Below are 14,660 nucleotides of genomic sequence, written 5' to 3'. Positions count from 1 at the left end.
GCCCGAAACGTTGTGTGTGCTACCTTGCTGCTCCAATACAGCTTGTTGCTGCTTTCAGCCACAGAGCGCTGTGTCCTTTCTTTCATATTGCTGATGATGCGATCAACAGTAGCCGGCGCTAGGGGAGCCGCGCCAGAGAGGATAGGTCTGTGATCGCTGCTGGAGCTGTGCGTTAGGTGAGCTGTGCTCCCGCTAACTGTGTTTATGCATGGGGAGCAAAGGAGAGGAGGGAGGGGAGGGGAGCAGGGGTGAGAGCGGAGGAGACCGGAGGGAGAGTGGAGCAGACCGGTGTGGGGGGGTTGTAGGGATGGAGTACACAGGGGGACAGAAGGGGACACATGGGGGAGCTAAGGAGGACACATGGGGACACAAAAAATTTCCTGGACAATGGAAGCACCAGGTTTAGTATATTTTTTCCCTGGTTTTTGTCCTCTAAACCTAGGTGTTTCTTACAGTCGTGAGCATCTTATATGCTGAAAAATACGGTAGTACCCACCATAAGCTCATTGCCATTAATCATATGACAGTCCTTAACATCCAAAGCAACAGTAGTGTATTACTGTATATGCTAGGAATAAGGCATTTCCTGCTGCAGTGTTTTGCATCTGTGGATTTTGACGAAGGCCTATGAATAGAACTGTCCATCCCTGGAGCACTGTATTAAATTTCAGTATGGAAGCTTTAGGCTGTGTTTGAAAATTCACCACATAGGCCTCCCCAGGAGGAGAGTGTCTCCGGGGTATATGCCTTTTTGACTTTAAATGGTTATAAGTAAATGCCTGCATGTCACATGACCTTTACTGACCATGTTTCCATAGAGATCATAATTTGCTGAGACCAAGTCTGTTCATCATGTAGGAAGCTATGTAAGGAAGTTTGTTTGGGCAAGAGTTAATTCTCCCTGTGAGCAGCTTATATTTACGGTATATACATTTCTCACAGGACAGTGCCTAAGGCTGGTTTCAGACTGTAAATTGGCATTAGCGATACGGTGCATCATGCTCATCACACCGCCAAAAACAGGCCTTCAGGGAACACCGCAGATGTACACTGTGTTGCCTGTCTGGCATTCCTTAAGCCTGCGTCGCCATAGACTAACATGACTTTTGGCCCAACGCAGATCGCTGCAGGAGCCGCGCAGTAAAGTAGGTATGCGCTAGCATTAAATCGGGGACTTCCGGCGCAGTGTACTGCAACGTGGGAAGTCTGAACTACCCCATAGTGTATTACTAGGCTGTGGTAATTTGCCGCGATGCACTGCACTAGTGTGAAAGGGAACTTAATTGTTTGTACGCCATTGAAGTTCATTGTGTACATCACCTCTTACTCTCCAATCAGAAGGCCCAGAAAGCTGGAACAATGAAGGGGTGGTGTTTGGATTCACCAGAGGTCATTGGATGCCCTGTCATACGTGCCTTTAAAAGACAACTGAAGCGAGAGGGATATGGAGGCTGCCATATTTATTTCCTAATAAACAATACCAGTTGCCTGGCAGCCCTGCTGATCTATTTGGCTGCAGTAATGTCTGAATAACACAAGAAACAAGCATGCAGCTTATCTTGTAAGATCTGACAATAATGTCAGAAACTCCTGATCTGCTGCATGCTTGTTCAGGGTCTATGACTAAAAGTATTAGAGGCAGAGGACCAGCAGGATAGCCAGGCAACTGGTATTGCTTAAGGAAATAAATATGGCAGCCTCCATATACCTCTCATCACAGCTGTCCTTAAAACCAGAATTTTACATGTAGGAGTGGTCCTGCTTCACTTAAGCCGTGCCCAGCTACCATGTGTTGGTAGTTAGAAGGTGGTGGTTTAGCTAGTATTTCTATGGGCCAATGGGAAGAAAGGTGAACTTGGACCAAGACGGGTATAAGAAAAAAAAAAAAAAAGCTAGTATAAATGTTCAGCATTCATTAGTGTTCTGCTGTAAAGTGACTCTACAGTGAATCCTTGCATATAAGCCCAAATGCTGCTCTGCTGTTCATTGTCACTTTCCTTCTGTCTTAAAGAGAAACTCCAACCAAGAATTGAACTTTATCCCAATCAGTAGCTGATACCCCCTTTCACATAAAAAATATAATGCTTTTCACAAACAGACCATCAGGGGGCGCTGTATGACTGATTTTGTGCTGAAACCCCTCCCACAAGAAGCTCTGGGACCACGGTACTCTGGCCAAACTGCCACAATGTAACAAGGTTCACAGACAGGAATTAGCTGTTTACAGCTATCTGTAACAGCCAAAACAGCTAGGAGCAGCTACATAACCTGCCCACAGTAAAAATGTCACCATGTAATAAATGTCAGAATGTAAATCGGGGAGAGGAAAGATTTTACAATGAGCAAACACTGACTAAATCATTTATACATAATTATGGTAAAAAATGGAGCACTTTTTTTTACTACATTATTTTCACTGGAGTTCCTCTTTAACCAGTTAAGGACCAGGGGATTTGGCGCAGATCTGTGCTGCGTGGGCTCTCTAGCCCACAGCACAGATCAGGAATCAGCCAAGGCGATCAGATTTCCCCCCTTTTTTCCCCACTAGGGGGATGTCCTGCTGGGGGGGTCTGATCGCCACCGGCTATTTGTGCCTTGCGGGGGGGGGGGCTCTTCAAAGCCCCCCTCCGCAGCGATTCTCAGCCTCGCCGTCCTTCCCTCCCTCTCCCGCAGGCTATGGGCGGCGCAGGACGGAGATCCATCCTGCGCCACCTCTAATAGGCTTCAGCCTATCAGAATGCGGCGATCCCCGGCCAATCAGAGGCCGGGGATCGCCGATCTCCTTAACGGCGCTGCTGCGCAGCAGCGCCGTATGAGGTAAACAGCGGGGATTTCTTTCCCGCATGTTTACATTTCACCTGCGAGCCGCAATCGGAGGCTCGCAGGCTGTTCACGGAGACACCCTCCGTGAACTGACATGGAAAGGCCGCACGAACGAGCGGCCGTTTCCATGTAAAACCACTTAACGCCTAGGTCCGCCGATCGGCTGACCGTGGTTGTTAAGTGGTTAAAGGGAACCAAGCGCCATGTTTACCCCTCCCCTTCTAGCTGCACTGCCTATTATGTTCTTCAGTAAAAATGGTTAAGCGCTCTTCTCTGCCTGTTCCTTCTTAGACACAGCAAATATGTCATATAATGAAAAAGCCCCCCCTTCGGGGAAAGACTCACCAGACTTCTAGGCCTCCAAGGCCAATGCTCGCATTCGGGGTATTGGCCACCCCGCAGCCTCTCTGGCAGTCCTCTCTTGGCTATTCCCAGTCTGTGTAAGCAAAAAGCGGATTCCACATCGCGTAAAAGCGTACCAGTTTATTTTTAAAAAAAGTTAAAAACAGATCAGTGGTGTATAACCACTCATTGGGTCAGAAAACTTCATCAAAAATGAAAAACACAGCCATCCCCTTGTTTTACAAGCTACCTGATTCCAGGTACAGGGGTATGCAGAGATGAGATGCACTAAGCTGGTGACAAGGCGCACGCCTCTGTCATTTAGCGTCCCTCTCCGCAATATCTTACTGGCTAGTGCTCTAAAAGATACCGAGCCTGCTGCACACAGACAATCCCGCCGCGTCCAGCGAGCGTCGTGCGCTGTGACGTCACTCCGTGGCTCCGCCCAACGTTTCGTTGCCCTGGCAACTCCTCAGGGGCTCATTTAAGTAGCACAGATGAGAAGAGTGATGGAAGCAGGCCAGAGATATTGCATCGGACACAAGTGGCTTTATAGTACAAGCATGCTGCACAGTACATCATTGTGGTTGTGAGGTGAGTTGTGCAGCAACTACACACAGGCATCCCTGGGTGCAGAGCTATAGGTTCCCTGCCTGCTTACTGCATATGGGAACAGTAATGACAAATGATGTACTGCATCCCCTCCAGGTGCTATTTAAAATGAATGTGTTTGTCATATTCTGCACCATCAAGTCTATAATTCATGAGATTATGAATGCATTAGCAGAGCATTGTGACAGTTCGCTGGAGCATTGTCCCTGCATAGTAATGTATTTCTTACACGGTTCACTTACTATGTGCCTGGAGGTTGCAGAGCTTGTGATTCTGCACTGTGAGAGGAATGGGCCGTAGTGTACTGAGCCTCACTGCTGCAGGCCCACACCTTCACAATGAATTCCTGGTGAATGGACTGAAGACAGTTCAATAAAAAAACAGTGTTTTTGACAGATTCGATCATTTTGAGCATATATGCCTGAATTAGTAGCTGTAGCCAGCTGAATGGCAGGACTCCTCTGCCACAGAGAGAGGAGAGGGAGAAGAAGCTGTGCCCTAAGACAAACTCAATGTTCCTAGAATCTGTCCAGTTTTTCCTGTGAGTTCACAGGTTCCCCTGCCAGTCCTGATCCAGTCTGCAGACAAGTGTGGTAGTCGATGTATGACCTGTTCACATGTCTGTATTGGCCCTGGCAGCCTGATCAGCTGACCTGTTTGGCCACACACCGCTGTAATACCCACCAGTGAAAGGCGACAAATGCCAGGGCCTTGGGTGCTGAAAAAGAAGAAAAACAGCAGGACTTGGGAGTGTCAAAGTAAATCATTTCTTCTGGCCTGAAGCTACCCTGCTTTGCTGTACACAGCCTGGATTTCAGAGCTCTGTGCATCTGCCTTACTTCCTGGTGTGCGATGAGGCAGTCACAGCTTGCTCTGCTACATCTGCTGTAGGACACAAGGCGATGATCCCGGAACATATAAACTTCAGTGATTAGTGCCGCTGTGCCAAGGTTGTAGAAACAGAACTCTTAAATAAAAAGTTGCCCAGCACAGACAGCACAAGTTCATGGGCATTTCAGCTCCACTTCCCCCGTCCTCTTCACCCTCTGGAATCCAGCACTGGCAGCCCCCGAAAAACCAGCCGCGCAGTCGCAGAAGCGGCTGAAGTATATTCTTCCATGCTCCAGCTCAGACGCAGTAGCAGCTTTCGATGAGCTCCATCAGAAATATACTAGCCCGATTGGGTCCGCTATACCACACAGACGCAGGACCCGATCAGGTGGGTATTAGAGAGGTGTGTGGTATTACAGAGGTGTGTGGCATAGTGCTAATTCTCATCCCCATCAGGAATTAGCATTAGGGGATGAGGTTAGGGTTAGGCATCAGGAATGAAAATTAGCATTAGGGGATGAGGTTAGGGTTAGGCATCAGGAATGAAAATTAGCATTAGGGGATGAGGTTAGGGTTAGGCATCAGGAATGAAAATTAGCATTAGGGGATGAGGTTAGGGTTAGGCATCAGGAATGGAAACAAGCATTAGGAGATGAGGCATCAACGAGATGTGGCATCAGGAATGGGAATTAAAATTAGGGGTTGAGGTTAGGGTTAGGGGTCAGGAAGGGGATGCACATTGGGGGATAGGAATAGGCATCAGGGAGGGGAATTGGCATTGGGGGACAAGGTTAGGGTAAAGTATCAGGAAGGGAATTTACCATTAGGGGATTGGTTAAAGATAGGCAGTCAATGAAAGAGATGCTCAGAAACATCCAGAATGGTCACATGACCTGTTCTGAGCGGCACCAAAAACTAAACTCACCAAATCAATACATATCCTTATGACACCCCCCATCCCCCACAGAGGCCGCCGTAAACCAGTTATACAGTCTCCAATATTCTCCAGCTGTGCTTAGTAAATTAGGCCCGCTGCCTCTCTTACGTAACCTGAATGAAAAGATTACACTGGAGAACTTTCTGCCTTCACTTCTGGCCATTTCATCTTTTGTTTTTTTCCAAATGTATTCTTGTTACTGAGAAATGCAGATTTCTGTGCCAAGCGACGGAGTCATGAATAACCTCTTAGCGTGACCCAATTTAATGTTGCCGAGATTCCCTGGCGCCCCAGTTCAGCGACCGGAGCGCTTTCAGCTAATCTCGTCATCTCGTTTTCTCTGAAGGGGTTCTGCCACGCGCGATACGCATTGCCACCAAATGACTCCTTCTGAGGGGCCTGCAGACGCTGAGAGCCGTCATTAGCACGGCCGGGAGGAGGCTACAGCCCCCTCTCTACTGTGCTAAACAAACATTGGCGCTGGTGCCCCCAGTTCACCGAACCCACAACTGTGCTGAGGTTCACTGAACCAGAGTCTCTGCGCCGCTGCTGGGATTAAAGTCTTAAAGAATCTCAGCACGTCGGAATTCAGTGCCTAATTAACAGCATTAATCAGATTGGGTCATTAAGGACAGGAAAGTGCATTTGCTGGTTTCTCAGCCGTGGAAAGTTATACATTGATAGCATTTATTTCCTTGTTGTGGATACTGGTAAATGGACAGTAACGCGTTATTATGGTCCTATAGCAACTCAGTTGGGCTTATTCAACGCTCATCGAGCAGTAGAAATGTATTCCTGGTTGTGGAAGGTCCACTTTGTGTTTTCTCAGCTTTCCAGTCAGTTGATTTAGATTTATTTCAAGTGAACGCGAGGTGAAAATAAACTGGTGAGATAAACAATTATATTTTTCCTCCTACTCCTAAAAACGACTTTTTAAAGTATCCCAGTGTTTTCTGTTATATTTAAACATTTACAAAGTAGGTTGAATGTTTGACCGTCTCTAGTTCAGTGTCAATAGATCATGTATTTCATCTCTCCCTGCCCTCAGAAGTTGTATTCTGCCAAGAAAACTTGTATCATTTTTTTAGAAGTCTTGTGCTGCACAGATCTAGTTCACTATTTATATTGGATTGCCTCCTTTATATCAATTCAAAAAGTCCAAAAAGCAAAAGGATAGCGCTGCTCAACAATATTGCACCCGGCCATTACAGTCTACAGGTATCCAGAAGCTTCTATTTCACTTAATAGGGTTGATACACTTTCCAGGGATCATGAAAAATCACCATCACCACACTCGATGTATACAGACCCACCAGATGTGGTGACCTATGATACAGGTCTAATTGTGCTTTAGGACACTTAGGACCATCCTGCACCACTCCTGGGCTGACTGGAAACTGCAGTCTTTTAAAGAGACTCTGTATTAAAAAATGCCCCTAGGGGTACTCATCTCGGGACCACAAGCCAGCTCATCTTCATGCAGAGTTGTGGTATTCCATGTGGGGAGTGTTGAGACATATACGGCAGAGACTTGTGGGATATGGAGCAAGGTATCGTGGGAAAGATCACAGAGAGATGTAGGATTTAGTGTGAATGGTTGTGGGATACAGCGCATTGTGCAGGGAGTTTTGTGACGTTACACGGTGTGTTGTAGGATAAATTGCAGGTAATTGTGGGGTACAGTGCAGGGAACTGTGCGGTACAGTGCAGAGTTTTGAGACATTGCACAGAGAGTTGTAAGATACATTGCAGGGACTTGTGGAATACAGGGCAAGGAATTGTGGGACGGAGCATAGGAAGATGTGGGATTCAGTGTGAATGGTTGTGGAAAGCAGTGCAGGGGATTGTGGGGTACAGTGCAGGGGGTTTTGGGCAATTGCACGAGGAGTTGTAGGATGTAGTGCAGGGAATTGTGGGATACTGTGCAGGGAGTTTTGGTACATTGCACGAGGAGTTGTAGGATACAGTACAGGAAATTGTGGGGTACAGTGCAGGGAGTTGTGGGGTACAGTGCAGGGAGTTGTGGGGTACAGTGCAGGGAGTTGTGGGACATTGCACAGGGAGTTGTATGATACACTGTAGGGACTTGTGGGATACAGGGCAAAGAATTGTAGAAAAGAGCACGGGGAGATGTGGGATTCAGTATGAATGGTTGTGGGATACATTACAGGGAATTGTGGGGTACAGTGCAGGGAGTTGTGGGGTACAGTGCAGGGAGTTGTGGGACATTGCACAGAGAGTTGTATGATACACTGCAGGGACTTGTGGGATACAGGGCAAAGAATTGTAGGAAAGAGCACGGGGAGATGTGGGATTCAGTATGAATGGTTGTGGGATACATTACAGGGAATTGTGGGGTACAGTGCAGGGAGTTGTAGGATATTGTGCAGAGAATTGTGGGTTACAGTGCAAGGAGTTTTGGGACATTGCTCAGGGAGTTGTAAGATACAGTGCAAGGAATTGTGGGATACAGCAGGGAATTGTGGGATACCAAGCAGGGAATTGTGGGGTCTAGTGCAGGGAGTTTTAGGACATTGTTGGATGCAGTGCAGGGAATTGTGGGAGAGAAAGATGTAGGCTGGTCAGAAATTGTGTCTTTGCATCAGTTTGTATAATGCATTATGTTACATCTGATGCCAGAGACTTGGGGGGGTTTGATGTCTGTGACAGGAGGAGGCAATAAAAAGTAAAAGGAAGAAATAGTCTGTTCCACCAAAACATACTGTATAGATAAATCCAGTTTTCCATGTCCATTCCTACAGCAGAAATGGCTACATTTTCAGTTTTGCTATGTGGACTTTCATCTTTCTCTCCATACCATGAAACTCACTCCACATAGACTAATGTGACTAATGACTCTCTCGTCTTCTGTCCCCAGGCTATTTATAAAATGGTGGGCACTGTGATCATGATGAAAATGAACGAGGACGGCCTAACGCCCGAGCAGAGGGTAGACAAGATCTTCAGCAAGATGGACAAGAACAAAGACGACCAGATCACGCTGGACGAGTTCAAAGAAGCCGCCAAGAGCGACCCTTCCATCGTATTACTGCTCCAGTGCGACATTCAAAAATGAGGTCGCCCAAGAGCACTCGGACTGCACAGAAATGTCAATGTTCCATTCAGTTTGCAGCTATCTCCACGACGAAATACCGAAAAACAAAAAAATTACAAAAATATTTGCTTGGACTACCTATAAATGGACTTGCTTCTTGTGTTTGAGACACTCGTGTGCATGAGAATGTCATTTGCTAAAGAATTTTAAAAGTATATAATATATATATATATATATTAAAAAAAAAGAGAAAAATATGGAAAAAAATGACTGCCACAATGTGAAGTGTGCAATGTAATTTCATAAGTCCCTTAAGCTTGTGCATCAGTAACGTACTGCATAATATTATTTATTGTTTTACTGATGCTCGCTGTGTGTCTCCTTCTGTGTGTTAGTGGTTAGTGATGACACTGATTGCCATGGCGATGTTACTGTTCCGACCAATTCCATTTCACCTGCTGTAAAGTAGTTCCAGCAAGGCGGAGGGACACGAACCTCTCCGTTCATGGATCTGCCCGTTTCCCCCCCGTCCCCTCTCCACACACCTGTGCTCGTGATGTCGGTGAAATTTAAATGTTGATTCATTTGCATGCCTCTTAGGTTTGCCTTAATTCTTACCTCATTTGCACCCTTGACAAATCCGCAATCAAGAGAAGAACCGAGTACGAACAAACATGCAAGTCCCATTGAATCCTTCCACCCCAAAAAATATAAATTTACAGAAGTATATATATATATAAAGAGAGAACGCGATGTATGTGTATATATATAGAAGTTTCAGCCAAGCGGATATGTATGTTTATGTATATAAATACTATATATGCATACATGTACCCAAACATAAGATGCCTATATGACCGAGACAGAGGAGCTGTTGTTTCAGTGGGAGCAAACGCAGTATTAATCTGTCCCAAAACAGATGTATTTGATGATTTCTGACTGAATTTTCAAAGGAGGTTGCAATATATGTCCCCAAATAAATAATTTATACCATTTGACTCTTTTCCACACAATATGTCTAATCTGTTGCAAGGCTGGAGGTTATTATTAATGAATGGATCCAGGGCTTGTGTTGAGCCTGGTATACAATTTTTATTGGGCAATGACTGGCCAATTTGACCACTTCCATGTAGTATGAGGGTCAATAGATTTTGAATACTATGGCCTGGTGCACACCAAAAACCGCTAGCAGATCCGCAAAATGCTAGCAGATTTTGAAACGCTTTTTCTTATTTTTCTGTAGCGTTTCACCTAGCGTTTTGCGGTTTTGTGAAGCATTTTTGGTGTAGTAGATTTCATGTATTGTTACAGTAAAGCTGTTACTGAACAGCTACTGTAACAAAAAATGCCTGGCAAACCGCTCTGAAGTACCGTTTTTCAGAGCGGTTTGCGGTTTTCCTATACTTAACATTGAGGCAGAAACGCATCCGCAATCCAAAATCTGCAGCAGCCCGGGAGTATGCGTTTCTGCAAAACGCCTCCCGCTCTGGTGTGACCCACCCCATTGAAATACATTACCCTAGCGGATCCGCACGCGCAAGCGGATCGCAAACCGCAGCCGAACCGCTCTGGTGTGCACTAGGCCTAAGAGCAGATTGTATAGGTAAACTCTCATTCTACATGGAGGTGGTACAATTGGTCAGTGATTGGCCAATCAAAATTGAAGGTGTGTACCAGGCTTTAAGCCTTTTACACACAGTGGATGATCTCAGTAGGCATGGTCAGTGAGATGCAAATAATTTTGATTTGATGCAAATTTTGTATGAAAATGTATGCAGGTGACCAATCGAATTTGACCTCAGCAGGATTTGATTGGCTCATTTTCAACCATGTATACATTTGCATTCAAAATTTGCATAATGCTGCACCAACTCAAAATGATTTGCCTCTCAATGACTATCCCTAGATCTGAGTAATCCATAAAATCTGGTGTGGTTTTATAAGCATTGCCTGAAATTTGGTGGAAAACTTTCTATTCTCTTTCCTGGATCATATCAGCTCTTAGGGCCCGTTTCCACTATAGCGAATCCGCATGCGGGCACTGCACGCGGATTCGCATAGGTAATGTAAGTGGATGGGGCTGTTTCCACTTGTGCGGCTGCGGCAGCGTTTTTTGGTGCGGCAGAAATCTGCACGGCAGGGCCGTCAGATTTCGCCTGCAGAAGGAATGTGCGCGAATCGCCGCTAATGTAACTAATAGGGAAATCGCATGCGGGGTGACCATGCGTTTTTTGACGCGAAATCGCATGCGATTTCGCATAGGTATTAATGTTATTTCACTCAGGCTGTGACATGGTTAAAATCGCATACAGCCTTACCTATGCGGAATCGCATGCGAAATCGCGGCAAAAACGCATGCGGAATCGCACCCGCATGCGATTTTGTCCGCGGTGGAATGCAGGCGATTCCGCACCGCACTAGTGGAAACGAGCCCTTAGCAAAGGTTGCCGAAAGGGTGGTTATGCAAAGTACAGTCCCATTTCCAAAAGAGTTGTGACACGGTGCAAAATGTAAATACAAGCAGAATGCAGTGATTTGTAAATAATTTAAATCCTTTATTAAATATAGTACAACATACCAAATGTCAAAACTGAGATAATTTATTATTTTAGGCTGGATACATACTCATTTTAAATTTGATGCCAGCACCTTGCTTTGAAAAATTTTAACAAAAAGTCTGGAAAAGTTGTATAGCTCGAAAAAAATGAAAAAACATAGCATCTCACAGCTTTTTGGGTTGATTCTGTAGTGGAAATCCTTACATGGGCTTATGAACACTTTAAGCCATGATTCAAAAACACACCTGCCCTTTCTGGGCCCAAGTAAGGCTAAGTTCACAGTGGGACGTTAAAGTCGCACGTTAAAACAGCATTTAACGCAGAATAACTCACTGCAATGAAAAATCAATGCCCCGTTCACAGTGCACACGTTACGTTAGTGACTAACGCTGCACGTTAAGTAAAAGTACTGCATGCAGTGCGTTATACACGTTATTAGCTGCGTTGGACTGTTTGCACATGCTCAGTAATGACTTGGAAGCATACTTTTCATTGCCTGTATTTTTTACTGTATCTGCTGTATGCGACGGTAACGCTGCGTTGCCACTTTTTGGGCGCGTTGCGTTGTAAGCTTGCGGTGCGACTTTAACGTGGCATCAAAACGCAACGTCCCACTGTGAATCTAGCCTAAATGTAATGAGACCTGAAGCAGCTCTCAGGGCTGGAACCCACAGGAGCGCTTTTGGCAGCGTTTTGGCAGCACTGCGATACGCTAGCAGTTTGCCAAAACGCTGGGCTAATGTTAATGGATGGGGCAACTTCCACAGGAGCGTTTGCGTTTCCCAGAAACGCAAACGCAGGACCTGCAGCATTTTGGGAGCGTTAGCGCTTCAATGTAAAGTATTGAAACGCTAGCAGAAACGCTCAGCAAAACCTAAACTGAGCGGTTTTGCTATCGTTTTGCGGTTCAGCACACTGTAACAAAATTAAAAATAATTCACAGGACCAATCAGGATAAAAACGCAAAACGCTACGCACCCGCTGGGCAAAAAAATACAATAATTTGACAAAAGAAAGTGAAAATGGACGCGCATCTAACCAAGATGCACCTGACATTGCATAGGGCTAATAAGCCTCTCAAAGGCACAACTGTGCTCATTGCAGTAGAACAGGTGCAATAGAACCAATGCATCTCACAATACAAATAATGGAAGCAAACTTATGCATTAACATTATTAACTTATTAGGGGTCCTTACACTTCTCTTATTGAGAGAGACATCAGTTCAACAGCAGGGACGGCTCGTGCAGCCTTCTCTCGGGGTCCCCACCCTAACCTATGTTTAAAATCACCCAGCGATATGGGAACATGCTCCCAAGACTATGCTGCTAGCATGTTCCCATATCGCTGGGTGATTTTAAACATAGGTTAGGGTGGGGACCCCGAGAGAAGGCTGCACGAGCCGTCCCTGCTGTTGAACTGATGTCTCTCTCAATAAGAGAAGGGTAAGGACCCCTAATAAGTTAATAATGTTAATGCATACGTTTGCTTCCATTATTTGTATTGTGAGATGCATTGGTTCTTTTGCACCTGTTCTACTGCAATGAGCACAGTTGTGCCTTTGAGAGGCTTATTAGCCCTATGCAATGTCAGGTGAATCTTGGTTAGATGCGCGTCCATTTTCACTTTCTTTTGTCAAATTTTGAGCAAAAAAATACAATGTTGCAAAACACGACAAAAAACGCGCATGAATCCGCTTGCAAACCGCTCAGACAAAACGCTAGCGTTTGCGTTTTGCGTTTGCTGATTTCAGTGGATTCCAGGCCTAAAAGTGTCCTAAGGAAAATGTTTAATGAAATACATAAGTGGGACAATCCAGCTTGCAATTATCATACAGTTTAAAAGTGAGCATTAGCAATGTTATAAGTAGGGATGATCAATGAGATGCACATTTTTCAGAGTTGATGCAAATTTATGCAAATTTTTGTGTAAATACAGTACCAGTAAACCAAGGTTTAAATTGATTGGTCCATTTTCAAGCTGCATATATTTGCATATAAATTAGCTATTTGCATATTCGGGTACTTTTCCGTTAGCCGGGGCCAGTGATGAGCGAAAATGCAAATATTCTTTTCGCCGAATTTTCGCGAAAATAAGTACTATTTTCGTTTCGAAAGGCGAAAATTTGCCGAATATTTTCGCATTAATTTTCGCCTAAAGTCCGTTTTTTTCGCGTGGAATTTCTAAGCCCCCTTACAAGCTAGAATCACTAAATTTGCAGGGTATATTAAGGAGATATGTGGGTACAAGAGGAAAAAGAAATTTTTCAAAAAGACCTTATAGTTTTTGAGAAAATCGACTTTAAAGTTTCAAAGGAAAAAAGTATACATTTAAATGCAGTAAATGACAGTTACTGTAGCAAACCTAGCAGTAGTGTAAATTTACTAATATCAAAAGAAAGGGCCAAGTGTAAGTGCCATGGGCTAAGTGCCAAGTGCAAACTGCCAAGTGCAAAGGGCCGAGTGCCAAGTGCAAAGGGCCAAGTGCCAAGAGCAAGTGCCAAGTGCTAACTGCAAAGTGCAAAGGTCGAAGGGCCAAGTGCCAAGAACAAGTGCCAAGTGCAAACGGCCAAGTGCAAGTGCAAAGGGCCAAGGGTCAAATGAAAAGGGCCAAGTGCAAAGGGCCAAGTGCAAAGAGCCCTTGGCTCTTGGCCCTTTGCCTTTGCACTTGGCCCTTTTCATTTGACACTTGGCCCTTTGCACTTGCACTTGGCCCTTTGCACTTGGCCCTTTGCCTTTGCACTTGGCCCTTTGCACTTGCAATTGGCCCTTTGCCTTTGCACTTGGCCCTTTGCACTTGGCCCTTTGCACTTGGCCCTTTGCACGTGCAATTGGCCCTTTGCACTTGGGCCTTTGCACTTGGCCCTTTGCACTTGGGCCTTTGCCTATGCACTTGGCCCTTTGCACTTGGCCCTTTGCACTTTGCCCTTGCACTTGGCCCTTTGCACTTGGCAGTTTGCACTTGGCACTTGGCCCTTTCTTTTGATATTAGTAATTTTACACTACCTCTAGGTTTGCTTAAAGGGATACTGTAGGGGGGGGGGAGTCGGGGGAAAATTAGTTGAAGTTACCTGGGGCTTCTAATGGTCCCCCGCAGGCATCCTGTGCCCGCGCAGCCACTCCCCAATGCTCCGGCCCTGCCTCCGGTTCACTTCTGGAATTTCAGACTTTAAAGTCTGAAAACCACTGCGCCTGCGTTGCCATGTCCTCGCTTCCCCTGATGTCACCAGGAGCCCACGGCGCAAGCACAGACCATACTGGGCCTGCGCAGTATGCTCCTGGTACCATCAGCGGGAGTGAGGACACGGCAACGCAGGCGCAGTGGTTTTCAGACTTTAAAGTCTGAAATTCCAGAAGTGAACCAGAGGCGGGGCCAGAGCATTGGGGAGTGGCTGCGTGGGCACAGGATGTCTGTGGGGGACCATTAGAACCCCCGGGTAACTTCAACTCATTTTACCCCGACCCCCTCCAACAGAATCCCTTTAAGTAACTGTCATTTACTGC

The 14,660-nt window shown here is 45.6% G+C and overlaps 1 protein-coding gene across 1 annotated transcript in view; it reads left to right on the top strand.

Annotated features, from left to right (window-relative positions):
* The window catches only part of VSNL1 (visinin like 1), a 189,012-nt gene extending 179,414 nt beyond the window's left edge, over nucleotides 1-9,598 (top strand). Inside the window, exon 4 of the mRNA XM_068280271.1 lies at nucleotides 8,424-9,598. Coding sequence (XP_068136372.1) covers nucleotides 8,424-8,621 — 198 coding nt within the window. The 3' untranslated portion in view covers nucleotides 8,622-9,598. The remainder of the gene's footprint in view (nucleotides 1-8,423) is intronic.
* The last annotated feature ends 5,062 nt before the right edge of the window (nucleotides 9,599-14,660 follow it).

Source organism: Hyperolius riggenbachi, chromosome 4 (assembly GCF_040937935.1).
Source record: "Hyperolius riggenbachi isolate aHypRig1 chromosome 4, aHypRig1.pri, whole genome shotgun sequence".
Lineage (NCBI taxonomy): Eukaryota > Metazoa > Chordata > Amphibia > Anura > Hyperoliidae > Hyperolius > Hyperolius riggenbachi.
Note: the sequence above shows the minus strand (reverse complement) of the source record. Positions and strands in the feature narration are given on the sequence as shown.